This window comes from Perognathus longimembris, chromosome 14 (genome assembly GCF_023159225.1).
Source record: "Perognathus longimembris pacificus isolate PPM17 chromosome 14, ASM2315922v1, whole genome shotgun sequence".
NCBI classification, from domain to species: domain Eukaryota; kingdom Metazoa; phylum Chordata; class Mammalia; order Rodentia; family Heteromyidae; genus Perognathus; species Perognathus longimembris.
Window position 1 is genome coordinate 40420828 of NC_063174.1, and position 26715 is coordinate 40447542.

The 26715-nt window shown below is 46.3% G+C and overlaps 1 protein-coding gene across 1 annotated transcript; it reads left to right on the forward strand.

The window, feature by feature from the left end:
- Positions 1-305: 305 nt before the first annotated feature.
- On the forward strand, positions 306-25102 carry LOC125363148 (acyl-coenzyme A thioesterase 1-like). Its single transcript, XM_048362177.1, has 4 exons — positions 306-1127; positions 21454-21583; positions 22650-22852; positions 24480-25102. The coding sequence occupies exons 1-4, from the start codon at positions 321-323 to the stop codon at positions 25056-25058; spliced, it is 1719 nt and encodes a 572-aa protein (XP_048218134.1). The 5' UTR covers positions 306-320; the 3' UTR covers positions 25059-25102.
- Positions 25103-26715: the final 1613 nt, after the last annotated feature.

Below are 26715 nucleotides of genomic sequence, written 5' to 3' on the forward strand. Positions count from 1 at the left end.
GGGGAAAACTGAGATGTCTAGGATGAGCAAGAGATCATGTTTGCCTAGAGGAACAACAGGAAACCCAGTGTAAGAAAATAAAGAAATTGCTATGTCATTTGGCTATTTTTACCTGTATGCAATACAGCTGGGATCACACAGCTAGTAAAATACCAATATCTCTGCATGGGGGACCCATGTGGAACGTAACACACAAACTATCATTGCTCACATTTTGAAAGGAAAGCTCTAAGAATTAGAAAGGAATGCGAATTGCTCCACAAAGTGATGAAACTGGACTCCAGTCCTGCATTTCTTTTAGCCACGAGGGAGGTTGGCAAATGAGGGTTTTGCTAAGTGCCAGGATCCTGAAGTGCCAGCCCTGGTGTACTGGCGGCCCCACTCCTCAGGGTCCTGGGGGCGCCCGAGTGGCGGCAGAACTAGAAAGTGGCTCTGGGACTCCGGCGGGGGTTCCAGCAATCAAGTCCGCGGGAGCTGATTGGTGGAATTCTGCCCTTCCCGGCTTACAAGAGCTGACCCTGACGCAGCGGGCGCCGGGACTGCAGGCGGGCCGCCGCCCCCGGAGGATCGGGCGTCCTTTTCTTCCTCCACCCGTTCAGTTCCGAGGCCTAAAATCCAGACGCAAAATGGTTGCCTCCGCTCTGGCTGTCGGGGGAGCGAGCAGGCTTTGCCAGTGGGGCCTGAAGCGCTGGGAGAGGCTGGCAGGACCTTCAAAGCTCCCTATGGGGGCTCAGATCACTTGGACCCCTACTCGGACGACAGCCACGGTGGTGGTGGAGCCCGCGGGCCGCGTGTGCTGGGACGAGCCCGTGCGCATCGCCGTGCGCGGCCTGGCCCCCGAGCAGCCCGTGGCGCTGCGCGCGTCCCTGCGCGACGAGAAGGGCGCGCTCTTCCGGGCCCACGCGCGCTACCGCGCCGACGCCCGCGGCCAGCTGGACCTGCAGCGCGCGCCCGCGCTGGGCGGCAGCTTCGCGGGGCTCGAGCCCATGGGGCTGCTGTGGGCCATGCAGCCCGACAGGCCCTTCTGGCGCCTGGTCAAGCGGGACGTGCAGACGCCCTTGCAGGTGGAGCTGGAGGTGCTGGACGACCGCGAGCCCCAGGAGTCCGCCGGGCCCGAGGGCGGGCGGGTGCTGGCGCGCACGGTGCACGAGCGGCACTTTATGGCGGCCGGGGTGCGGCGGGGTGCCGGTGCGCGAGGGCCGGGTGCGGGCCACGCTCTTCCTGCCGCCAGGTGAGTCCCCTGCCGGCCTCGCTGCCCACTGGTTACTGCCCGGGGCCCTGTGCATTTACCAAAACCGGGGGGGGGGGGGGTAACTTGCAACAACACCCTAGCCCTGCTGTGGCAAGACAGGAAGGGCTGGAGGACTGCAGTGAATCGGAGCTGACACCCCGAGGAGGGGAGAAGGGTGCCCTCCACAAGTACTTTCAGCTCTCCCTGCTGCTCACACTTAGGCTGAGGTTGAGGTGAAGTAGCAGTTACAGTAAGACAAAGGCGTTTTCCTAGCAACTGGAAATGTGCTGAGATGCTTGCAGAAACACTCACTGCCAGTGACTCCTTGGTAATCAAGGAAATGAGAACTAAAACGCCAGAGTACATTCATTACACAGCCTCAAGAGTGGCAACGAGGTACAGGTCTGCCCTGTCAACTGTTGATCAGTACCTAGAGGGAAAGGAACTCCTCCACACAGCTAGGAGTGGAAGTGGCCAGCAATCCAGGGAAAGTTTTCAGCAGGACAGGTCATTCTGTCTTTAATTCACAACCCACGTGGACCTGGAGGCAAATCGTTTCCAGACAGCCCAAATGTCCACCAACAGAACTGAGGAGTGAATGCAGGCCCATTTCCAGCAGTCAAAGTGATTGGGCCACAGCTACAAGAATCAACATATAGGAGCCTCAATCAAATCCCACACAGCACATCCACTGTTACTTCACTCAGATAAGGTTCACAAAATCAGCCAAATGAAGAACATGCTTTTTCTTTTTCTAGTCCTGGGGGTCTTGAACTCAGGGCCTGAGCACTGTCCCTGGCTTCTTTTTGCTCAAGGCTAGCCTTCTACCTCTTGAGCCACTTCTGGCCATTTTCTGTATATGTGGTGCTAGGGAATTGAACCCAGGGCTTCATGTATTGGAGGCAAGCACTCTTGCCACTAGGTCATATCCCCAGTCCCTCTTTCAGCAGTTTTGACAGCTGAAAACCTGGTCATCTTCATGTGGTCAACAAATGGCTCATGATACCACTGCAAAGAGGTTCAGGAATTGTTTACTATTGTTTTGTCTTGTTCTTCCCAAGGACCTGGGCCCTATCCAGGGATTGTGGACCTGTTTGGAGTTGGAGGAGGCCTTCTGGAGTATCGAGCAAGTCTGCTGGCTGGGAAGGGGTTTGCTGTGATGGCGCTGGCTTATTACAACTATGATGACCTCCCCAAGGGCATGGATGTCATGCGTATAGAGTACTTTGAGGAAGCTCTGAACTTCCTACGCAATCACCCTGAGGTTAGATCTTCTCTGAGTTTTGTGGGATACATAAAAGATCTCTTCTTCATTCATGCTGTGCCTGTCTACCACTGCTGTCGTGGCCTTTCTTGTGTGTGGGGGGGGGAGGGGTAGAGGGGGAGAGTTGAACTTAGAGCCCTGTGCTCTCTGTTATCTTTTTCTTCATGGCTGGCCCTCTACAACTTGACCCATTCCTCCACTTTTTACTTTTTGCTTTATTGGGCATAAGAGGGTTTCTTTTTTGTTGTTGTTGTTTTGTTGGAGCGTGGGGGTCAGTTGTGGGGCTTGAACTCAAGGCCCATGTGCTGTCCCTGAGCTCTTTTACTCAAGGCTAGCGCTGTGCTGCTTCCAGCCAGTGTGTTTTCTGGTGGTTCACTGGAGAGAAGAATCTCATGGACTTTCCTGCCCTGGATGGCTTTGAACCATAGTCCTCAAATCCCAACCAGTATCTAGATGATTTTTGTCAATTTCTGTTTCCATGACTTTAACACCTCTTTTCTCCTTTGAAAACCTAGGGTGATAAAAATGTCTTTAATTACAAGAGCTGTGATATATGAATCAAAGGGCCATTTATTTACAACATGAAACACTGGGAGACAGGCCAGGAATCATTCTTATGGGAAACTACAAAAACTAACTACCCCACTGTTGATAGCATTCAGTGGGCTATTGAGGGAAAAGAAACCTTTCCCACATATTTTGCTTTGAACAGGAATAGACTATCAGGATAGTAGTTATTGTGGCTGAGGTCACAAATTATCCCTAATAGAGCAGAAAGTAACTAAGGGGAAAGAACCAGTAGAGAAAACATAATAAAGGTGGAAAAGAGGTGGGAAGAAACGCATGAGGCAGTCCTAGAGAATGGAGTGATGGTTCCTCAAGCACAAGTCGATGGTGGCCTTTGAGAAGGTCAGGAGGGACACCCAAGAACTTGAGTTGATGTGAAGGTAGACAGATGAGGCAGTAGGGAAATGGGAATCCCCTGACTGTTCACTTCAGTTTCAAGGGAATAATGGAAAGCTGAGAAGAATGAGAGGGCTGAAGTGGATGGAGGAGGTAGAAGACGTGAAGGAGTCTAGAGTAGTGCAAAGCAAACTACCAGGGACGTGTGACACTCTGAATGCTCATTGGGATGAAAGTAAGGTGATCAGCGTCCTTGTATATTTTCCCCCAGCCCCAGCATTGGTCTGATGGACGTGAACAGGTGGCCTTTTCCAGGCCAGTATGAGCAAAGCAGAAGAGGTAATAATGGAGTTGAGAGTGTTTGTGAGGTGCAATGACACTGAGGAAGCAGGAAATCTAAGCTGGAGGAGGTGGGAAATGAGACCATGAGAGATAAGGCAGTGAGGTAAAGAAGAAAGGACAGCTGAGGTGTCAGGGATGTAGACATGGAAGGGGTAAACCAGAAGGGCAAAGCTGGAGGAATTGAACATGGTGGACTGAAAATGGAATGCTCAAAGCCAAGGTTTTTCAGTGATATACTCATTGATCATGATGAGGTAAAGCTATAGCAATAGGAGCTCAAATGGGATGGATAAAAGATTATACCTGAGCCAGCCTGGGTACCTTCACTGTACTGCGCTGTTGGAGGACTCATTCTCCTTCTGTTTTGTGTCTCTTTCCAGGTAAAGGGTCCAGGCATTGGGCTCCTTGGGAATTCCAAAGGAGGCGAAATTGGCCTTGCTGTAACCTCTTTCCTGAAGGGTGTCACAGCTGCTGTCATTATCAATGGCTCTGTGGCTGCTGTTGGGGGAACCATACACTACAAGGATGAATCTGTGCCCCCTGTGAGTCTGCTCAGAAATCGAGTCAAGATCACCAAAGATGGCATCATGGATGTGATAGAAGGCCTGCAGAGCCCTCTGGTAGAAGAGAAGAGCTTCATTCCTGTGGAGAGGTCTGACACCACCTTCCTGTTCCTTGTAGGTCAGGATGACCACAACTGGAAGAGTGAGTTCTATGCAAATGAGGTCTCTAAGCGCCTAGAGGCCCATGGGAAGGAAAAGCCCCAGATCATTCTTTACCCTGAGGCGGGGCACTATATTGAGCCCCCTTACTTCCCTTTGTGCAGGGCAGCTATGCACCTCCTGGTTGGTGCTAATATCTTGTTTGGAGGGGAGCCCAAGGCTCATGCAGTGGCCCAAGTGGATGCGTGGGAACAACTCCAGACTTTCTTCCACAAACACTTGGGTGGAAAGAATTAGGAGACACTCCAATGAACACAACTCATCCTCTGAAGCTTTAGGGGAAAAGATAAAACATTTTCCAAAAGGCTGGGACTATGTCCTAGTGGTAGAGTGCTTGCCTCGTGTACATGAAGTCCTGGGTTTGATTACTCAGTACCACATATATAGAAAAAAAAAAAAGCCAGAAGTGGTGCTGTGGCTCAAGTGGCCGAGTGCTAACCTTGAGCAAAAAGAAGCCAGGAACAATGCTCAAGTCCTGAGTTCAAGTTCCAGAACTGGCAAAAAGGAAAAAAAGAAAACCCACAAAAAACATATTCTGAGAACGTCAGTTAAAATTACTTCATTTGAGGGCTGGGGACATGGTCTAGTGGCAAGATTGCTTGCCTCGTATACATGAAGCCCTGGGTTCGATTCCCCATCACCACATATATAGAAAATGGCCAGAAGTGGCGCTGTGGCTCAAGTGGCAAAGTGCTAGCCTTGAGCAAAAAGCCAGGGACAGTGCTCAGGCCCTGAGTCCAAGGCCCAGGACTAGCAAAAAAAAAAAAAAAAAAATTACTTCATTCGAAAGTTTTATTGTAAGTGTTTTTTATTGTTTTGTTTCATTTTGTTATTTTTGTGTTGGTCCTGAGGCTTGAACTCAGCCTGGGTACTGTTCCTATTTCTTCAACTCAAGACTGGTACTCTACCATTTGAGCCACAGCACCACTTCCAGTTTTCTTGTGGTTAATTGGAGATAAGAGTTTCATGGACTTTCCTGCCCCAGCTAGCTTTGAACTGGGATCCTCATATCTCAGCTTCCTTAGTAGCTAGGATTACATGTGTGAGGATTGGTACCCAGCTACAAATCTTGTATGGTGTTGTTTTTTTCCTCTTTAAATAATATAAGTGCCTAGCCAAGTGTGGTGGTACGTATCTATAATCCTACCATTTGTGAAGCTGAGACAGAAGGGTCATCCATCCAAAGCCAAGTTGACATATGTAATTTGCTTGAGACCTTGTCTCATACAACCACTAACAAAAAGTGCCTATCTAAAAAATGATGTCAAGAATGGATATTTAACATTTGGACCATTACACACAAAGTTATTGTGTCCTCTAGTGTTTGGAATCGTTTTACTACTATCATCCTCCATCCTAGAAGTGGCCTTTTGGTGGGTACCTTTGATCTGTATCGTTTTCGATATTATGCCTTAAGGTGCATGCATGTAACAATAAAAAGAGAAGCTTTTTATTCCATAAATGTCACTTGATGTCCATCTTGATTTTACAAAATAATCAAGTACTAGGGAAAGATCGCCTTTTACCTGACACAAGCCCTGTGCCACAGCAGTGTGTGTGGCTGCCAAACAAGTTCCTTCTAGGAAGGAACCAAGCAGCAGGAGAAGGCAAACATGCTTCCAGGAGGCCCCTGCTGTGCCAGGCACGGAGCCCACAACCCTTCTGTGTGCAGGTAGAGGAATGAGTGCAAGCAAAGGCCTTCATAGCATCTTAAGGCTCAAGTAACCTGCTACGGAAGGTAACTGGTATTAAAGCTATCGGGGAGGAAGGCTTTCTTCTATCTCACTCATCTCTGCATTCATAGATGAAACCTTTATAACAAAGACAGTTTAGCAAGAGAAAAATCATAGAAATCGATTTAATGTAAGTTTGCACGACATGGGAGTCTTCATAAGTCCCAAAGGAATAGGGAAACCTAGCTATTTTATGCTCACACAAAATCACTATAACAACAGATGTGGAGGGGTTTCTGCCTACCAAGCAAGCCATTAGTTCTGCAGCAGATGCCAGCTGAGTGCCTTCTGACTCACCTCTGTCGGATCCCACAGGCTGACAACCCGTAACCAAGACTGCCTACCTCTGCCCACCAATTAGGTGCTGACTGCAAGCCCTAGTGGTTTAACTAGTATGATGTGGAATAAACTGAGTTCCTCACAGTCCCCTTCTTGAGTTCAATTAAATTTCTAGGGTAGCCTATACAAGTCAAGGAAACACTTAGGCTCCAAGAGGGTGGCCCTTCAGGAACCTCTACATAGTCAGTCATGTGGAAACTCTCCAAACCCTATCCTTAGGGTGTTTTCTCTTGTTGCTGTTTTGTTTTGTTTTTGGTGCTCATACAGGGGCTTGAACCTGGGACTTTTACTCTTTCTAGAGTTCTATACTTGAGCCACACTTCCACATGTATATATATATATATATATATATATATATATATATATATGAGTGAAGTATGGACAACTACAACTTAATGTTAGTTGACTGAGGTAGAAAACCCAGCAAGGCCTGTCCCTTGAGATATTTTTCCGATCATCTCTGTGCAGTCTTGTTTTCTCCAAAATACCTCCTGAGATGGAGATACTATGATCTCTCATGAGATAAAGTACTTAAGAGAATCTCTGGATAGCCAACTTCAAGATATCATAATAAAGAACTCTTACCACTCAATAGGGAAATCATAACCCATATAATACGGTGATGAGAAGTCTGGCATTCTCCTCAAAAGTTAAACATAGCCTTGGCATAGGACTCAGGAATTCCAGGCCTAGGTATGAATCTGAGAGATACAAGAATATCTGACCACACAAAAATGCACATGTAAACATCCATAGCAGCATTATTCATAATAGCCAAGAGGACAGCCACCAACGAATAATTAAAAGTTGTATATACAAAGAATGGAATGTTACTTGACAATAAAGAGGGAACAAAGTATTTGTACAGAGATGTTATCATGTAACATGGCTTGCCCTTGGAAACATGGTAAGTCAAAGAAGCAAAACACGTCTGGGAGGGGGAAAAACCACTCTAGAGACAAAGTGAATGCAGGTAAAAGAGAATGATAAAAGTGGCTGAAATCTGGGGCTGGGGATATGGCCTAGTGGCAAGAGTGCTTGTCTCGTATACATGAAGCCCTGGGTTCAATTCCCCAGCACCACATATATAGGAAGTGGCGCTGTGGCTCAAGTGGCAGAGTGCTAGCCTTGAGCAAAAGGAAGCCAGGGACAGTGCTCAGGCCCTGAGTCCAAGCCCCAGGAATGGCCAAAAAAGAAGTGGCTGAAATCAATGGTAATGCATTGAACACGTGTGTGCAAGTGTCACAATGACATCCCCCTCCCCAGTATAACTATCATGTGCCAATAAATGTTGTAATCAAAATAAAAAATATGAACAACAAAGAAAATGAATAGTTGCCAGGAACTACGCAGAGGACAAATTGGAGAACAGGAAGAAGACTGCTGAGGAGCATAACAATTTTTCTGGAGTGATGAGAATGTAGCAGAATTAAGAATGTACAGCCTTGGGAATATGCTAAAAACATTGGAATTGAATTCATTTAAGTGAATTATGTGGTATAGATTATTTAAAATATGAATGTTTTGTGCATGTATGTTTTTAAGGCTTTGACCTATAGCCTCAGGTGGATTCAAACTCAAGATCCTCCTGCCTCAGCCTCCTGAGTGCTGGGTTTATAGACATGTGTCACCACACCCAGCCCTAAATGATATTTTTAAAAATTAGACTCACTTATAGCTTTGAAACCCACTAAATAAAAACTTTGATCAAGTAAAGAACAAAAAGGGAATGTTTTCATTTATGTGAAATGCAAGTTGGAAAAACTTTAAAAATTGTGTATAGATACAAACATGATAAAACTATCAAGAAAGAAGTCTAAAGATAGGTGCCAGTGGTTCATGCCTAATGAGTCTACTCAGGAGGTTAAGGTCTGAGGCTTTAGGTTCAAAGTTAGCCTGGGCAGACAAATTCTTGAGATTTTTATCTTCAGTTGACCAGCAAAAAGCCAGAAGTGGAGGCTAAAGTGCTAGTAATGGGGAAGAAAGCTAAGCTGCGAGCATGAGGCCTGGAGTTCAAGGCCCACTACTGGAACAACCACAACAACAGTCTAAGGAATAAATGCAAAATGGAAGAATTGTTTACCCCTGGATGGTGTCAGAATGGAGTGAATGAGGACTTTAGAGGCAAAGGAAATTAATATTCTAGTTCTAAACCAGGTGTCAGTCATGCTATTTTTCTTTAAAGCTTCACAAATTTTACAATTATTTGCCTAATCTATATTTTTTAAAGAATAATACAAATTTTAAGAAAGAAGAAGGAGAGAGACAGAGACAGCACTCCAGCAAAACAGCCTGTCTTAGGCTAGGATTTATTTTGTTCCTTAACTGTGTTTGTTGCCTGATTCACCTGGTACTACCTCTGGATTCCCAAATGATTCATATAAAGGGAACAGCAGGTAAAGGTCTATTCTAAGGGGATGGGTAGAATTACCTGCCTCTCTGTCTGCCAATCTATCTACCCACTACCTATTTTTTAAAGACACCTCTCCATTTTACTCTTCTAATGAGAGGAATCAGTAACAGTGACTTCAAGGGGAGCCATTTATCTCTGTGCTATTTTTCAAGTCTGTCTAGCTTTTCAAGTCTGTCTCTTACAAGACCTGACTAGCTTGATTTCATCTGACTATCCTTACCCAACATATGATGTATTTCAAGTCTCAAATGTGGCTTAAGATACTTAGGTAACAAGTGGAAGCAACCTAAAAAGACCAAAAATACTTTAAGTTCCCAAAAGAACAATAGAGGTGTTTGTCAGCTTTTTGTTACTATAACACATACCTGAGACAATAAGCTTATTGATAAGACAGGTCTATTTTGACTTATAGTTTCAAAAGTCAATTAGTGATTGGTTGATGATATTTTTAAGTCCATGATACAGCAGTACATATGGTGGGGTCATGTTGAGGAGCAAAACTGCTAGCCTTATGTTGAGTCATTGAGAAAAAGAGAAGACCAAGGTCTCATACTCCCCTTTGAAGTTATGCCCCAGTGACCTAAAGGCCTCTCACTATGCTCCACCTCTTAAAGATTCACCACCTTCCAAGAGCACCATGGGCTAAGAACTAAGCTTTTAACATGTGTACCTTTAGGGGATCTCTCTCTCTCTCTCTCTCTCTCTCTCTCTCTCTCTCTCTCTCTTTCTCTCTCTCTCTCTCTCTCTCTTTCTCTGCCCAGAGGTTTGAACTCGGCCTAGATACTATTCCTGAGCTTTTATGCTCAAGGCTAGCACTTGAGCCACAGCTCCACTTCCAGCTTTTTGCTGTTGGTGGTTAATTGGAAATAAGAGTCTCATGAACTTCTTGCCTGGGCTGGCTTTGAACTATAATCCTCAGATCTTAGACTCCTGAATACTGAGGATTACAAGCATGAGCCACCAGTTTCCAGCTTCCCTACATGTTCTTAACCATTTGAGCATGTGGCTTTCTTCTAAGGCCAAACAAATGCTATTTAGCTACTCAAAGATATTACTACTTCCGTGTCAAGTTCAAGGATAAGTAGAATGAATAATAGACATTGCTCTCTAAAGGTGAATGTGAGTAAGTGTGGCAAGGGACAAAGCAGAGATGGCAACAGGTTTCAAACTCTCCACATTCTTCTCCACGCCCAATTCATTCTTTTCCCTCCCAGCTGTCAGTCAGCCTGTGTATTATCAGTGACCCAAGAACCACCACTAGAGGCAGAAGCAATGACACTTTATAAACCAAGGTCTCATCTGAGCAGCCGAAATTGTCTTGCTTCCCAGAGTCCTTTGTGAGCCATAATGTATCCTCCCATGCCAATGTAGTGAGAAAACAGGTCAGCTTATCTCATTCTCCCTCCCATCTACTAAATTTCCCTTTTAACCTACCTCTCTTTTACAATCTCACTTTCCAACTTTTTTCCAGTTAGGTTTTATTTCTATAATCCCTATATCATCACTTTCACAGTGCCCTTCTCAAATTGCCCCTGAATTAGACAAATTGACATGGGCCAGAAGTAGCACTCTTACAGCAGTCCAGTAAACTGTGCTGAATATTCAGTTAGATAAGAATGGGTTGGGGGTGAGGGGGGATCTTCTCCAGATCCTACAGTAGAAGATCCCAGATGTCTTAACTGGGACCATGTGGAGGAGGTAAAGGGAACAATGGTGCTTAGTTGAAATCTGTTACTGATGTGTAGTCCCATGAGAAAGCAAAAATCAGATTTTACAACTTCAGTGTTAAGATCCTACAACATTAGGCATCACGGATGAACCTGATGGGCCTGATGGGTCCAACTGGTATGACAATACTGTGGAAATATGGCCATAAATGTTGGACCTGAATTGCACATGAGGGTTAGAGAGAAACCAAGCCATGACCCTATTTTCATGGCTTCCTAAATGCCATACTTGCCTCATAGTCTGGCAAGTGGTGATGTTATTCTCTTTTTCTTCTTCAGGTGGTACCAGAGGAAAGAGTGCAGCCTAGTAAGAGATCACCTTCCAGCAGTCACCTACAATGTACCAGTACCTATGCTTCATGCTACTGGTACATGACCGCCATCTTTCCAGGAAGATAGATGTGACCAAGCACTACCATCTGAATTTCAGATTTGCAAGCACCAATTGCAGGCTAATCAAATGGGAAACTCAATGAGGAGCTTCCAAATGCAAGTGATCAGAGAAATAGGACTTGAAGTTGGATGTGTTAGTGAATACAAGCTGTGAAAGCCATCACGGTCTAGGGAGTCTTATTTCTGAATCACAGCAGGTAGGGCATGGTAGGTACCAATGGATTTCTTTCAACTGAACTGATGGTTTGCAAAGCATATTGGAAGCCAGGAACTGGTGATTGGGCTTCTAAATCCTAGCTCCTTGAGAAGCTTCAAACCAGGAGTTATGGGTCCAGGTGAGCCTAAGCAGAAAGTATTTATGAGACCCCTTCTTTTTTTTTTTTTTTTTTTTTTTTTTTGGCCAGTCCTGGGCCTTGGACTCAGGGCCTGAGCACTGTCCCTGGCTTCTTCCCGCTCAAGGCTAGCACTCTGCCTCTTGAGCCACAGCGCCGCTTCTGGCCGTTTTCTGTATATGTGGTGCTGGGGAATCGAACCTAGGGCCTCGTGTATCCGAGGCAGGCACTCTTGCCACTAGGCTATATCCCCAGCCCTATGAGACCCCTTCTTAACCCACAGCTGACACAGTAGCTTGTGCCTGTCATCCTAAACTATGTGGGAGGTTGAGAATGAGAGGTTCACAGATCCATGCCAGCCCAGGCTGGAAAGTCAATGAAACTCTGTCTCACTGGAAGGAAGTGGGACACAGAAGTGCTCACTTGCCATCTCAGCAATTAGAGAAAGTAGACAGAAGGAGGCATAGAATCCCAGGTGGGAAGTGAGACCCTGTCCTAAAAATACAATCAGTGAAAAACAAGGCTGGAGGTATGGTGCAAGAGTAGGAGTGCTTGCCTAGCAAGAGGAAGGCATTGAGTTCAAACCCCCAGAAAAATATAGTGTAGGTAAGTATAAGGGTAGACACCCATAGTCCCAAAATGCTTGAGTCAGGATAGTTACTTGTGCCCAGGAGTTTAAGACTAGTCTTGGAAGCATAGTGAGACTTTGTCTCAAAGACATTTTCACTGGGTTAGGAATATGGTGTAGTGATAGAGTGGGGATAGAACACCTGCTTAGCAAGCACATGGTCCAGAGTTCAAACTTAGTACTCCCCGCCCCCAAATTGTTTTATTGCTAAGAAAATGAAAAAAAACAAAGCAAAACTGCAGACTGAAAAAATACTTGCAAAGCACATGTACAATAAAGAACTTATATCCAAGCTGGGTGCTGGTGGCTCATCCTGTAACCATAGCTACTTAGGACATGAGATCTGAGGATTATAGTTCAAAGCCAGTCTAGGCAGGAAAGTACACAAGATTCCCCTCCCCCCCTTTATTTAGTCATTTGTAGGGCTTGAACTCAGAGCCTGGGCACTGCCCCTGAGCTCTTTTTGCTCAAGGCTCCAGCTCTACACTTTGTGACACAGCACTACTTTCGGCTTTCAGGTAGTTAAATGGAGATAAGAGTCTCACAGACTTTCCTGCCTGGGCTGGCTTCGAACCATGATCCTCAGATGTCAGCCTCCTGAGTAGCTAAGATTACAGGTGTGAGCCATTAGCACCTGGTTTCCATGAGACTCTTATCTCCAATTAACCTCCAGAAAACTGGAAGTGGTTCTGTGGTGCAAAGTGGTAGAGTGCTAGCCTTGAGCAAAAGAGCTCAGGAACAGCACCCAGTCCCCAAATTCAAGCCCCAAGACCAAAAACCCCCAACTCATATCCAAAATATAAAACCAACTCTTAAAATTAATCAATAAGGAAATAACCCAAGGAACAAGATGTAGCAGTATAGCTACATCACTCATGGGGAATACAGAGAACAAATGAGTACATGAGAAAATGTTGACAGTCATATATTGTCATGGATTTCCAAATTAAAACTGGACAACCAGCATATACCTATTGGACATCACCAAAGATCAGTGCCCATGAAGAGCATGGGTAATGATACTGAAGCTTGATATAGCCATTTCAGAAGGTGGTTTGGCATATCATTCCCATCAGATCCAACAATCTCTGTGCTGCTGAGTTGAATACTGACATCCATACAGATACTAGCACATTCATAGGAAGTACATTCATAATTGCCAAGGCTCACAAGCAACCAAGATGTCCTTCAGAGCACATTCTCTGGGTGGGTTCTCTACTCACACAAGAAGTTTAAGGCCAACTTTGTTTAGGTCTTCTCTAAATTGCTTCAGAATCTCCTAATAATCAGTAGATGTATAGAAGAAATAATACTAAGGATCAACTAAAAGATACAATATTGGAAAACTCCTAAGGGCTCATAGGAAACCCAGAATCATCTACAGACAGACCCCTGGGCATTCTATACTGTATTAACTACTAGGGTTGCAGGATAAAGGCAGGAGGACACATTACTCAGACTGAATTGAGAAAGAGAGGCCTGACGTGAAGACATTAGAAATGTGTGACATTAGAAGAGTCAGATGCTATACTTCTTGTTTGGGGAGATTATGAAGGTTACCATAATCATAATTTTGAGATGCCTGAGAACAAATGCAGTCAAAGAAAATTATAACAGAAAGAAGCATGAATGAGAGAGAGAGAGAGAAAGAGAGGAGAGAGAGAGAGAGAGAGCATTAGAGCCTGGTGCTGGTGGCTCACTCCTATAATCCTAGTCAAGAGACTAAGATTTAAAGACTGTGGTTCAAAGCCGGCCTGGACAGGAAAGTCTGTAAGACTCTTATTTCCAGTAAACTACCAAAAGAAAAGCTGAAGGTAGAGCTTGGCTCAAGTTGGTAAGGTGCTAGCCTTGAGCAAAAGAAGTTCAGGGACCGTGCCCAGGTATTGAGTTCAAGCCCCAGGACCAGCACACACAAACCGGCATTCCTTTTTTTCTCTATTTACATCCTAATTTCCCTAAAAGAACTTCAGCAAGGCACAGATGGTGTAGGTAGTGGACAGAGATGGGGGGTTGGCATATTTGGTAAGCCAATGTGTCATTTCTGTTTATACAACGGTTGCATGGCCCGTCCATTTGATCATGCCTTCTCGTGATTCCATGAAGTTGCAGAAGTCACCAGTGTGGCACCTGACAGAGTTAAGCACTCAGACTTCTACTATAAGTTGAAACTAGAGGAAAGGTCATGGCAAGCATCCAACTAGGTGATTTCATTCAAAGTTCTGGGAAGTAAGCCAACAGAGGACTCAGGAGAATACACTCTTTTTTTTTTCCCAGCCAGCCAGTGGGTATTTTGAAAATCATACCTTTCATGTAACCTAATAACCCTTTCCTTCTGGAAAGATTAAAGAGACACCCATCGCCTGCTGTAGTACATCTGATTCCTCTGGAGACACTTTTCTGATGCCTGAAGCTGTGAACCAGAAAAATGGGCATGAATTTCAAGGGATGTTAGACACAATTTCACATACAATGTAAATTTCTAGAAAATTCTACCCCTGTTTGATGCTATGGAGAAGGAGGATATGATGTGGATAGATTTTATTAACATGACAATTAGGCATAGAGGACTAATATCCTCTCTAGTGGTTTCATTACTCCTAGATGGGGCCTTGATATTCTTTTTCTGAAATTCCTATGTTGAGCTAACGCTATACTTACACAAATCTTGCAGCAATGGTAGAGTTCCCTTTAGGTGTCAAGCTTCCCCTAATGTTAATACCATTCATACCATTGGACATATTATCATAAGGACATTGGTTTCAGCAAGAGCAAGATGGGAGAAGAGAGACACTCAGCACATTTCTAGTCATTCACAAGACTGAACCAAAGCAACAGGTGTCTGAGTTTGTACTGCTTTGTGGGTTGGAGACTACAGCGCATTCTCAGATGTGGATCTATGAGCTCTCTGCACTGTCTATGTGGTGATGTGGTGACTGCCTCATGAGATAGTCTAGGCTCTCGGCTTGGGAATGAGTGACAGATACTTGCTGAGGAGCGTGCTGGCTGCTCTGCAGAGGTAAATAGAGGACATTGCCCTCTGGAATTGGCAGGGAACCTGCCTGCTGAAATGCCACATGACCTGTTCCTTGTGGTTTCTCAAGGGGCCAGTACTGAAGTGGTCAGGATCAAGGGCAGATTGTGAGGTTCTGCAACACCTCTCCCAGCTCAGACCTTGATGATTCTTTCAATTGACCCCTGCCCTCAGAGGCACCCAGGGATCTACCACTGCTAGAATCCTACCAAGGTCCAGTCTAAACAGCTCTGGGGAGAATGTATGCCCAATGTGGCCCCATTTCACACAAACCCTTCTAGTGTGGAATCTGGCTGAGAGGAATTTCAGCTAGATGCAATGGGATTCACTTCTACCCCATCGCTGGCAGGAACCCCAACTGAAAGAACAAGGTGAAAAACTCCAATTTGAAATCCCTGCCTGTAGGGTACACAGTAAGAAGACACTGAGGGGCTGGGAATGTGGCTTAGTGGTAGAGTGCTTGCCTACCATGCACGAAGCCCTGGGTTCGATTCCTCAGTACTGCATACACAGAAAAGGTCAGAAGTGGCGCTGTGGCTCAAGTGGTAGAGTGCTAGCCTTGAGCAAAAGAACCTCAGAGACAGTGCTCAGGCCCTGAGTTTAAGCCCCAGAACTGGCAAAAAAAAAAGACACTGAGATGAGCTTTCATCAGCATGCCTGCAAAGCTGAACATCACTTACCTAGCTTAAGCGTTTGAGCACCTTGGCTGGCAGGATTAAAATTTTTTCCCACCATTTTTTCCATAATATTTTAGTACTCTTTAAATTTGCAGTTCTATTTCCTTTTCATCTATTTATTTATTTATCTATCTGTGTGTGTGTGTGTGTGTGCGCACACACACGTGTACTGAACCTGATACTGGCTAATCCTACCACTTAAGCTACAACTCTACTACTTTTCGGTTTTGGTAGAATTAAATGCCAACTAAGGAGAGAAGAATCTCACTACGTGGACTTTTCTGCCTGGGCTGGCTCTGAACTGTAATTCTCAGATTTCAGCCTCCTGGGCAGCGGATGGGAATCTGCTTTGTTCTCTAACTTCATGTTGCTCCCATGGTCCCTTGACCACCCTCCCCCAGGGAGCCCGCCTGGCTCTCAGGAAAATTTCATCTCTGATTTTATCTGAAAGTGCAAGACTGTCATCATCAGAAGGATACCCCTACCATCAAAGCCCCAACAGGAAGGTTTGTATCATAAATCCCCAACAGGACAGGACAAGGACATTCCAAAGAAGCGTCTCACTGAAAATGTATAAAAACCTTAGCCCCCACTCCCTACTCTTGGTTTCTCTGATCCTGCTGGGTGTTATATGGAGTCCCTCCACAGCCATGGTGAAAGCCTGTGTGGGCTGCTGAGGTCTCTGCCTTCTTTCTCTCCTTTCTCTGCTTGATCTCCTTTAACACTCAGGACTCAGTTTCCTGACACTTGCTAAGATTAAAAGCCCGAGCCACCAGCCTTGGGTTTACTTACTGCATTAAAATTTTGTTTTTATTTCTTTTTCTTTTGAGACAGATTCTCACCATGTAGCCTGGCCTGGCTTCAAAGTCTCTCTTAGCCTGCCAGGCTCTTTTCCCCAGGTTGGCTGACAAAAGGCCCTTTTGATACAGGCAGTTGATAACCAGATTCCTCCCTCTCACCTTGGAGTAACATTCTATTTTGGTCAGTTACAGCCATAAATGGGAACAATAAGCCCTCTTATTTACTATTCTGACAGACAGCCCCCATAATGGAATACTCTGCTTGTCTCCCAAGAACCAGTCCCATAGCCAATAAAGACTGCCTTATCCAAGGGCAGGCAGCTACTCTACCCCGAGAGGGCTGGCCTGTCAGCCTTCGACAATAAATTCCTTTCTCTGTATGTGACTGTGTGTCCCTGTGGTTTTCTGGGATGGTGCTTTCACTCTCAACCCTCTTGCCTTTGCATCCCAAATGCTAGAATCTCAGGCCTCTGCCACTGATCTCTAGTCTAAGCCTATGAGTATACCTTTTCCAGTGTCAATTCTCTAACACTTTCCATAATCTATTAGAATGAAAACAAGCCCATTAAACCAAATGTATGTAGTGAGATGATTCACTATCTAATAGTATAGGAAGCAGAGACTCAAGTGTTTCTGTCATTAGGCAGCCTTTCTTTTTTTAAAAACTGATGATACAAGATTTTATTGTCCAGATACTTTTTAAAGCTCCACAGCACATTCCTTTTGGCTTTTTACTGTCAGCAATTTAGCTATGGGAAACTCATGAAAGTGACCTTCCTTTGCCCCCCGCCCCCAAGAAACCAGGGTTGGAGTCATGACCCTCCCAGATGTCTCTTCCCTTCTACTTGACTATGAAGATCTAGAGCCCCCTAGAAGTAGCCAGTGGTGTGGGGATTTCCCTCCAAGGAGTGTGGATGGTGGCGGGGAGGGGAGGGGTGAAAAGTCGACAGCATGGGGGATGGGGCTCTAATGGCGGTAGTTCTGGAGAACCTCACCCCATCCCCACAGCACTGTGGTTTCAGTAAGTCTGTGAGCCTGGCACCAAGAAGCAGTAGATCTGACATCTTTAGGTTCAAATCTTGATTCTGCCACTTCATGTCCAGCTCTGGGCCTGAGCATGACTCCTTCCCAAGTGCAGATAGAACACTGGATCAAGGTGGCAGTGAGAACTAGATGACACCAGACACGCAGGTGCCAAGCCACGTACTGTGCGATCATGGCAGGTAAGGACCTATTAGACATTGGACCTGAACCGAAGGCTGTGCTTGCAGAGCCAGTCTTGGCTCAGGAGCCACTTGTTATGCAGCCTTTCTATATTGAGGGCAGAGTTGAAAGCCAGGAGCTACCAATCACTGACAAGTTCAGGGACCCTTTCAGTGAGGCCTTTAGTGAGCACCCTCATACATGTATAACCAACAAAATTCCCTGGATCAGCAAAGGACATGGAATCCTAACCCTTTGTTAGGGGCCCAGAAGCTTAAAATTTGGTTTCATTCTTAGCACAGTATGTCCTCCATCTGGGTGTTAAACTCAGCCCTCATCAAATCACAGAACAAACACTGGAATTGTATGAAGCCATCCCCCTCCCATAGGCACTAGGAATTTTCTATGGTAGCTGGTACTTTGTAGAGTATGGGCACACCTGATCTGGCCCGTGGCATACCTTCTTCCATGCAGCTCCCATTGTAGTAGGGATGCTGTATTTGGCCAGCATCACCTTGTCCACATGGTAGGTGGAAGGGAGTAGAGTCTGACCAGCCTGAATCCCTAGAGGCAGGGGCAAGGACTTGGACAACAGGTTACTGGACCTACCTTTCTTGGGTCATGAATCTTCAAGCTCCCTGACCTGACCCTATTTAGGCCCATACAAGCTCAGGCATGGGTACGCCATGCCTCCTGTCTCCATGTCTCCTGACACTCCTCCAGTCAACATGGCGTCCCACTTCAGCTCCCCATTGGAATTGATCTGGCTTGTTGGTCTTGCATTTCTGCTCTTTCTTTCCTCTCTATCTCTCAAGGCTCAGTTTTCTGACAGTGTTAAGTGTATTCGCTGGGCTGCAGATCTTTGTGACAGTCCATCTACAGACCACTGGCATGCCAATAAAGGCTCCAAATTCCACCTCTCAAAATGTGGCTTCTCTGTTTTCTCATGGTACAATACTATATTATAAAAGAATTCAATCAGCAAGATATAGAGAAGCCACATTTTGAGAGGTTGAATCAGGGGTCTTTATTAGAAGCTGGCAATTACAAGTGGACTTTTGTCCCCCCAAAACTTGGAGTATCAAATGTTATTCCAAAGCTTATAAAGGCAAAAACCACAAGAAGGCACATGTTATGTGGTATGGAGACCAGCAAAGCATGTTTTCCAGAGGCAAAGCAAGCTATCTATGGGGAAAAGTCAGGGGCAATAAAGGGTGAGCTATCTAGGGGCTACAGTCAAGGACAACCAAAGGCAAGAATCCCCTGGAGCAGGAGCTAAAACAACCCATGTCACATCTGGAATGTAAACAATGACCTATATCACCTCTATAGTCCTGAGAAAGTCCCCATCATCTACTAAGATGCCAAGACGGCTGTGAGGACAAGATGGTACTACTTAGACCCAGTATCCATGTTTCACCTAGGCTCACCAGTGAAGGTTCTCTGAATAGCCAGGCCCAGCCCCTTTTTCAGCTCCTTTCCCCTCATGTGTCACTGAGCCATTTCTGTGAGTCTCATAGGAACATGGATATCAGGAAGGGAGAGGAAGAGCTGCCTGTACAATTTCTGAATTCTGCCTTTACCTTTTAATTTCTATGCTGGGCACTGCGGTGGCCCAGGTGAGTTCTTTGTGATCTTGAGTTTCCCCAGACTAGGAAACTTTCCCGATTGTCACACATTAAACAACAGGTATTTCAACTACCCAGAAGCAATTGCTCCATTAGGTAGACTGGAGGAAAGGTCACTGGAGCCTAATCGGTAAGTATTTATACAACTACTATTCACCAAACACCTTCTCTGGTACCTTTCTTTACCCTGCTGAGTATCCCAAAAGGATGAGCTGTACAGTTGAGCTCCTCCAAAGACAGGGCACTGAGAGAGATACTGCAGAGACAGAAAAACAATGAAATAATTTTACTTATTTATTTAGTCAGCTCAGGGACTTGAACTCGAGACCTGAGCACTGTCCCTGAGCTATTTCGCTCAAGGCTAGCACTCTAATACTTTAAGCCACAGTGCCACTTGCTGTTTTCTCCTGGTTAATTGGAGATAAGAGTATCACAGGCTTTCCTGCCCTGACTGGATTTGAATCACTATCCTCAGATCTCAGCTTCCTGAATAGCTAGGATTCCAGGCATGAGCCATCAGCACCCAGAAAAATAATTGTACTTAGTGTTCTCCCTCTAGGAAGTTAGAGCTCCTACAAGTTTAGCATTGCTGCCACAAACTTCACAGGGTCTTTTGCTTCTAACATTCCTATACTTTTGCAAATGCCTTAGCTCCTTTATGAAATGCCCAGGTTCCATGAGTCTCTTGCTTGCTGCTAGAACTATAAAAACAAACAAAGAAACAAACAAAACACAACACTGAACCTGACACTGAGAGCAATTAGATTTGTGAGTTAAAGACTTCTCTTTCTCGGGACTAGGAATGTGGCCTAGTGGTAGAGTGCTTGCCTCATATACACGAAGTCCTGGGTTCCTCAGTACCACATATATAGAAAAGGCCAGAAATGGTGCTGTGGCTCAAGTGATAGAGTGCTAGCCTTGAACCAAAAGAAGCCAGGGACAGTGCTCAGGCCCTGAGTTCAAGTCCTAGAGCTGGTTACAAATTCTGCCTTCAATAACTGTTAACAAACTGTCCAGATAAATGTATTCAGAGTTACATACTTTGCTAAAAGATCCTCGAGCTATTAAGGAGCAAAGTCACACTAGCAGCCAGAGGGTCTGACGGCATCAAGACTGGCAAGCCCTGGAAGCAGATCTGGGTACCAGGAGCTTCAAGAAAGGCTTAAGGGGGCCTGGGGATATGGCCTAGTGGCAAGAGTGCTTGCCTCGTATACATGAGGACCTGGGTTCAATTCCCCAGCACCACATACAGAAAATGGCCAGAAGTGGCGCTGTGGCTCAAGTGGCAGAGTGCTAGCCTTAAGCAAAAAGAAGCCAGGGACAGTGCTCAGGCCCTGAGTCCAAGCCCCAGGACTGGCCAAAAAAAAAAAAAAGAAAGAAAGAAAGGCTTAAGGCAGCCATGTTTCTGTATGATCACATGAATTTCAATCACTAAGGATGCCTCTGAAAATCCAGTTCCTGAGAGTTTGTGGTTGCCTCTATGTCCTTCAGTGTCAAGACTCAACTGTGCCTTCCAGAATCAACACTGGCACAGGGCAGATGTTCTCCCTTTCAATCAGGAAACTTTTGTTCACCCAAAGAAGACTGAGCCCTCAGCTGAGAGAGCTTCCCAATCCTCAGCCAGCCAATAGGCAGAGAGCCAGTGCTCAAGCCAACGGCTGCCAGGCGGGGAGAAGGGGCTGGGAGGCGCCAGGCTTGTCTCTGCGCCGCCGGCCCTGGCTGCTCCAGTCGGGATGGCGGTGACTGTGGTGGTGGAGCCCGCGGGCCGCGTGTGCTGGGACGAGCCCGTGCGCATCGCCGTGCGCGGCCTGGCCCCCGAGCAGCCCGTGGCGCTGCGCGCGTCCCTGCGCGACGAGAAGGGCGCGCTCTTCCGGGCCCACGCGCGCTACCGCGCCGACGCCCGCGGCCAGCTGGACCTGCAGCGCGCGCCCGCGCTGGGCGGCAGCTTCGCGGGGCTCGAGCCCATGGGGCTGCTGTGGGCCATGCAGCCCGACAGGCCCTTCTGGCGCCTGGTCAAGCGGGACGTGCAGACGCCCTTGCAGGTGGAGCTGGAGGTGCTGGACGACCCCGAGCCCCACGAGCCCCAGGAGTCCGCCGGGCCCGAGGGCGGGCGGGTGCTGGCGCGCGCGGTGCACGAGCGGCACTTCATGGCGGCCGGGGTGCGGCGGGTGCCGGTGCGCGAGGGCCGGGTGCGGGCCACGCTCTTCCTGCCGCCAGGTGAGTCCCCTGCCCGCCTCGCTGCTCAATGGTTACTGCCCGGGGCCCTGTGCATTTACCAAAACCGGAGGGGAGGGGGGGGGGGGGTAACTTGCAACAACACCCTAGCAGTGCTGGCAAGACAGGAAGGGCTGGAGGACTGCAATGAATCGGAGCTGACACCCCGAGGAGGGGAGAAGGGTGCCCTCCACAAGTACTTTCAGCTCTCCCTGCTGCTCACACTTAGGCTGAGGTTGAGGTGAAGTAGCAGTTACAGTAAGACAAAGGCGTTTTCCTAGCAACTGGAAATGTGCTGAGATGCTTGCAGAAACACTCACTGCCAGTGACTCCTTGGTAATCAAGGAAATGAGAACTAAAACGCCAGAGTACATTCATTACACAGCCTCAAGAGTGGCAACGAGGTACAGGTCTGTCCTGTCAACTGTTGATCAGTACCTAGAGGGAAAGGAACTCCTCCACACAGCTAGGAGTGGAAGTGGCCAGCAATCCAGGGAAAGTTTTCAGCAGGACAGATCATTCTGTCTTTAATTCACAACCCACGTGGACCTGGAGGCAAATCGTTTCCAGACAGCCCAAATGTCCACCAACAGAACTGAGGAGTGAATGCAGGCCCATTTCCAGCAGTCAAAGTGATTGGGCCACAGCTACAAGAATCAACATATAGGAGCCTCAATCAAATCCCACACAGCACATCCACTGTTACTTCACTCAGATAAGGTTCACAAAATCAGCCAAATGAAGAACATGCTTTTTCTTTTTCTAGTCCTGGGGGTCTTGAACTCAGGGCCTGAGCACTGTCCCTGGCTTCTTTTTGCTCAAGGCTAGCCTTCTACCTCTTGAGCCACTTCTGGCCATTTTCTGTATATGTGGTGCTAGGGAATTGAACCCAGGGCTTCATGTATTGGAGGCAAGCACTCTTGCCACTAGGTCATATCCCCAGTCCCTCTTTCAGCAGTTTTGACAGCTGAAAACCTGGTCATCTTCATGTGGTCAACAAATGGCTCATGATACCACTGCAAAGAGGTTCAGGAATTGTTTACTATTGTTTTGTCTTGTTCTTCCCAAGGACCTGGGCCCTATCCAGGGATTGTGGACCTGTTTGGAGTTGGAGGAGGCCTTCTGGAGTATCGAGCAAGTCTGCTGGCTGGGAAGGGGTTTGCTGTGATGGCGCTGGCTTATTACAACTATGATGACCTCCCCAAGGGCATGGATGTCATGCGTATAGAGTACTTTGAGGAAGCTCTGAACTTCCTACGCAATCACCCTGAGGTTAGATCTTCTCTGAGTTTTGTGGGATACATAAAAGATCTCTTCTTCATTCATGCTGTGCCTGTCTACCACTGCTGTCGTGGCCTTTCTTTGTGTGTGTGGGGGGGGAGGGGTAGAGGGGGAGAGTTGAACTTAGAGCCCTGTGCTCTCTGTTATCTTTTTCTTCATGGCTGGCCCTCTACAACTTGACCCATTCCTCCACTTTTTACTTTTTGCTTTATTGGGCATAAGAGGGTTTCTTTTTTGTTGTTGTTGTTTTGTTGGAGCGTGGGGGTCAGTTGTGGGGCTTGAACTCAAGGCCCATGTGCTGTCCCTGAGCTCTTTTACTCAAGGCTAGCGCTGTGCTGCTTCCAGCCAGTGTGTTTTCTGGTGGTTCACTGGAGAGAAGAATCTCATGGACTTTCCTGCCCTGGATGGCTTTGAACCATAGTCCTCAAATCCCAACCAGTATCTAGATGATTTTTGTCAATTTCTGTTTCCATGACTTTAACACCTCTTTTCTCCTTTGAAAACCTAGGGTGATAAAAATGTCTTTAATTACAAGAGCTGTGATATATGAATCAAAGGGCCATTTATTTACAACATGAAACACTGGGAGACAGGCCAGGAATCATTCTTATGGGAAACTACAAAAACTAACTACCCCACTGTTGATAGCATTCAGTGGGCTATTGAGGGAAAAGAAACCTTTCCCACATATTTTGCTTTGAACAGGAATAGACTATCAGGATAGTAGTTATTGTGGCTGAGGTCACAAATTATCCCTAATAGAGCAGAAAGTAACTAAGGGGAAAGAACCAGTAGAGAAAACATAATAAAGGTGGAAAAGCGGTGGGAAGAAACGCATGAGGCAGTCCTAGAGAATGGAGTGATGGTTCCTCAAGCACAAGTCGATGGTGGCCTTTGAGAAGGTCAGGAGGGACACCCAAGAACTTGAGTTGATGTGAAGGTAGACAGATGAGGCAGTAGGGAAATGGGAATCCCCTGACTGTTCACTTCAGTTTCAAGGGAATAATGGAAAGCTGAGAAGAATGAGAGGGCTGAAGTGGATGGAGGAGGTAGAAGACGTGAAGGAGTCTAGAGTAGTGCAAAGCAAACTACCAGGGACGTGTGACACTCTGAATGCTCATTGGGATGAAAGTAAGGTGATCAGCGTCCTTGTATATTTTCCCCCAGCCCCAGCATTGGTCTGATGGACGTGAACAGGTGGCCTTTTCCAGGCCAGTATGAGCAAAGCAGAAGAGGTAATAATGGAGTTGAGAGTGTTTGTGAGGTGCAATGACACTGAGGAAGCAGGAAATCTAAGCTGGAGGAGGTGGGAAATGAGACCATGAGAGATAAGGCAGTGAGGTAAAGAAGAAAGGACAGCTGAGGTGTCAGGGATGTAGACATGGAAGGGGTAAACCAGAAGGGCAAAGCTGGAGGAATTGAACATGGTGGACTGAAAATGGAATGCTCAAAGCCAAGGTTTTTCAGTGATATACTCATTGATCATGATGAGGTAAAGCTATAGCAATAGGAGCTCAAATGGGATGGATAAAAGATTATACCTGAGCCAGCCTGGGTACCTTCACTGTACTGCGCTGTTGGAGGACTCATTCTCCTTCTGTTTTGTGTCTCTTTCCAGGTAAAGGGTCCAGGCATTGGGCTCCTTGGGAATTCCAAAGGAGGCGAAATTGGCCTTGCTGTAACCTCTTTCCTGAAGGGTGTCACAGCTGCTGTCATTATCAATGGCTCTGTGGCTGCTGTTGGGGGAACCATACACTACAAGGATGAATCTGTGCCCCCTGTGAGTCTGCTCAGAAATCGAGTCAAGATCACCAAAGATGGCATCATGGATGTGATAGAAGGCCTGCAGAGCCCTCTGGTAGAAGAGAAGAGCTTCATTCCTGTGGAGAGGTCTGACACCACCTTCCTGTTCCTTGTAGGTCAGGATGACCACAACTGGAAGAGTGAGTTCTATGCAAATGAGGTCTCTAAGCGCCTAGAGGCCCATGGGAAGGAAAAGCCCCAGATCATTCTTTACCCTGAGGCGGGGCACTATATTGAGCCCCCTTACTTCCCTTTGTGCAGGGCAGCTATGCACCTCCTGGTTGGTGCTAATATCTTGTTTGGAGGGGAGCCCAAGGCTCATGCAGTGGCCCAAGTGGATGCGTGGGAACAACTCCAGACTTTCTTCCACAAACACTTGGGTGGAAAGAATTAGGAGACACTCCAATGAACACAACTCATCCTCTGAAGCTTTAGGGGAAAAGATAAAACATTTTCCAAAAGGCTGGGACTATGTCCTAGTGGTAGAGTGCTTGCCTCGTGTACATGAAGTCCTGGGTTTGATTACTCAGTACCACATATATAGAAAAAAAAAAAAGCCAGAAGTGGTGCTGTGGCTCAAGTGGCCGAGTGCTAACCTTGAGCAAAAAGAAGCCAGGAACAATGCTCAAGTCCTGAGTTCAAGTTCCAGAACTGGCAAAAAGGAAAAAAAGAAAACCCACAAAAAACATATTCTGAGAACGTCAGTTAAAATTACTTCATTTGAGGGCTGGGGACATGGTCTAGTGGCAAGATTGCTTGCCTCGTATACATGAAGCCCTGGGTTCGATTCCCCATCACCACATATATAGAAAATGGCCAGAAGTGGCGCTGTGGCTCAAGTGGCAAAGTGCTAGCCTTGAGCAAAAAGCCAGGGACAGTGCTCAGGCCCTGAGTCCAAGGCCCAGGACTAGCAAAAAAAAAAAAAAAAAAAATTACTTCATTCGAAAGTTTTATTGTAAGTGTTTTTTATTGTTTTGTTTCATTTTGTTATTTTTGTGTTGGTCCTGAGGCTTGAACTCAGCCTGGGTACTGTTCCTATTTCTTCAACTCAAGACTGGTACTCTACCATTTGAGCCACAGCACCACTTCCAGTTTTCTTGTGGTTAATTGGAGATAAGAGTTTCATGGACTTTCCTGCCCCAGCTAGCTTTGAACTGGGATCCTCATATCTCAGCTTCCTTAGTAGCTAGGATTACATGTGTGAGGATTGGTACCCAGCTACAAATCTTGTATGGTGTTGTTTTTTTCCTCTTTAAATAATATAAGTGCCTAGCCAAGTGTGGTGGTACGTATCTATAATCCTACCATTTGTGAAGCTGAGACAGAAGGGTCATCCATCCAAAGCCAAGTTGACATATGTAATTTGCTTGAGACCTTGTCTCATACAACCACTAACAAAAAGTGCCTATCTAAAAAATGATGTCAAGAATGGATATTTAACATTTGGACCATTACACACAAAGTTATTGTGTCCTCTAGTGTTTGGAATCGTTTTACTACTATCATCCTCCATCCTAGAAGTGGCCTTTTGGTGGGTACCTTTGATCTGTATCGTTTTCGATATTATGCCTTAAGGTGCATGCATGTAACAATAAAAAGAGAAGCTTTTTATTCCATAAATGTCACTTGATGTCCATCTTGATTTTACAAAATAATCAAGTACTAGGGAAAGATCGCCTTTTACCTGACACAAGCCCTGTGCCACAGCAGTGTGTGTGGCTGCCAAACAAGTTCCTTCTAGGAAGGAACCAAGCAGCAGGAGAAGGCAAACATGCTTCCAGGAGGCCCCTGCTGTGCCAGGCACGGAGCCCACAACCCTTCTGTGTGCAGGTAGAGGAATGAGTGCAAGCAAAGGCCTTCATAGCATCTTAAGGCTCAAGTAACCTGCTACGGAAGGTAACTGGTATTAAAGCTATCGGGGAGGAAGGCTTTCTTCTATCTCACTCATCTCTGCATTCATAGATGAAACCTTTATAACAAAGACAGTTTAGCAAGAGAAAAATCATAGAAATCGATTTAATGTAAGTTTGCACGACATGGGAGTCTTCATA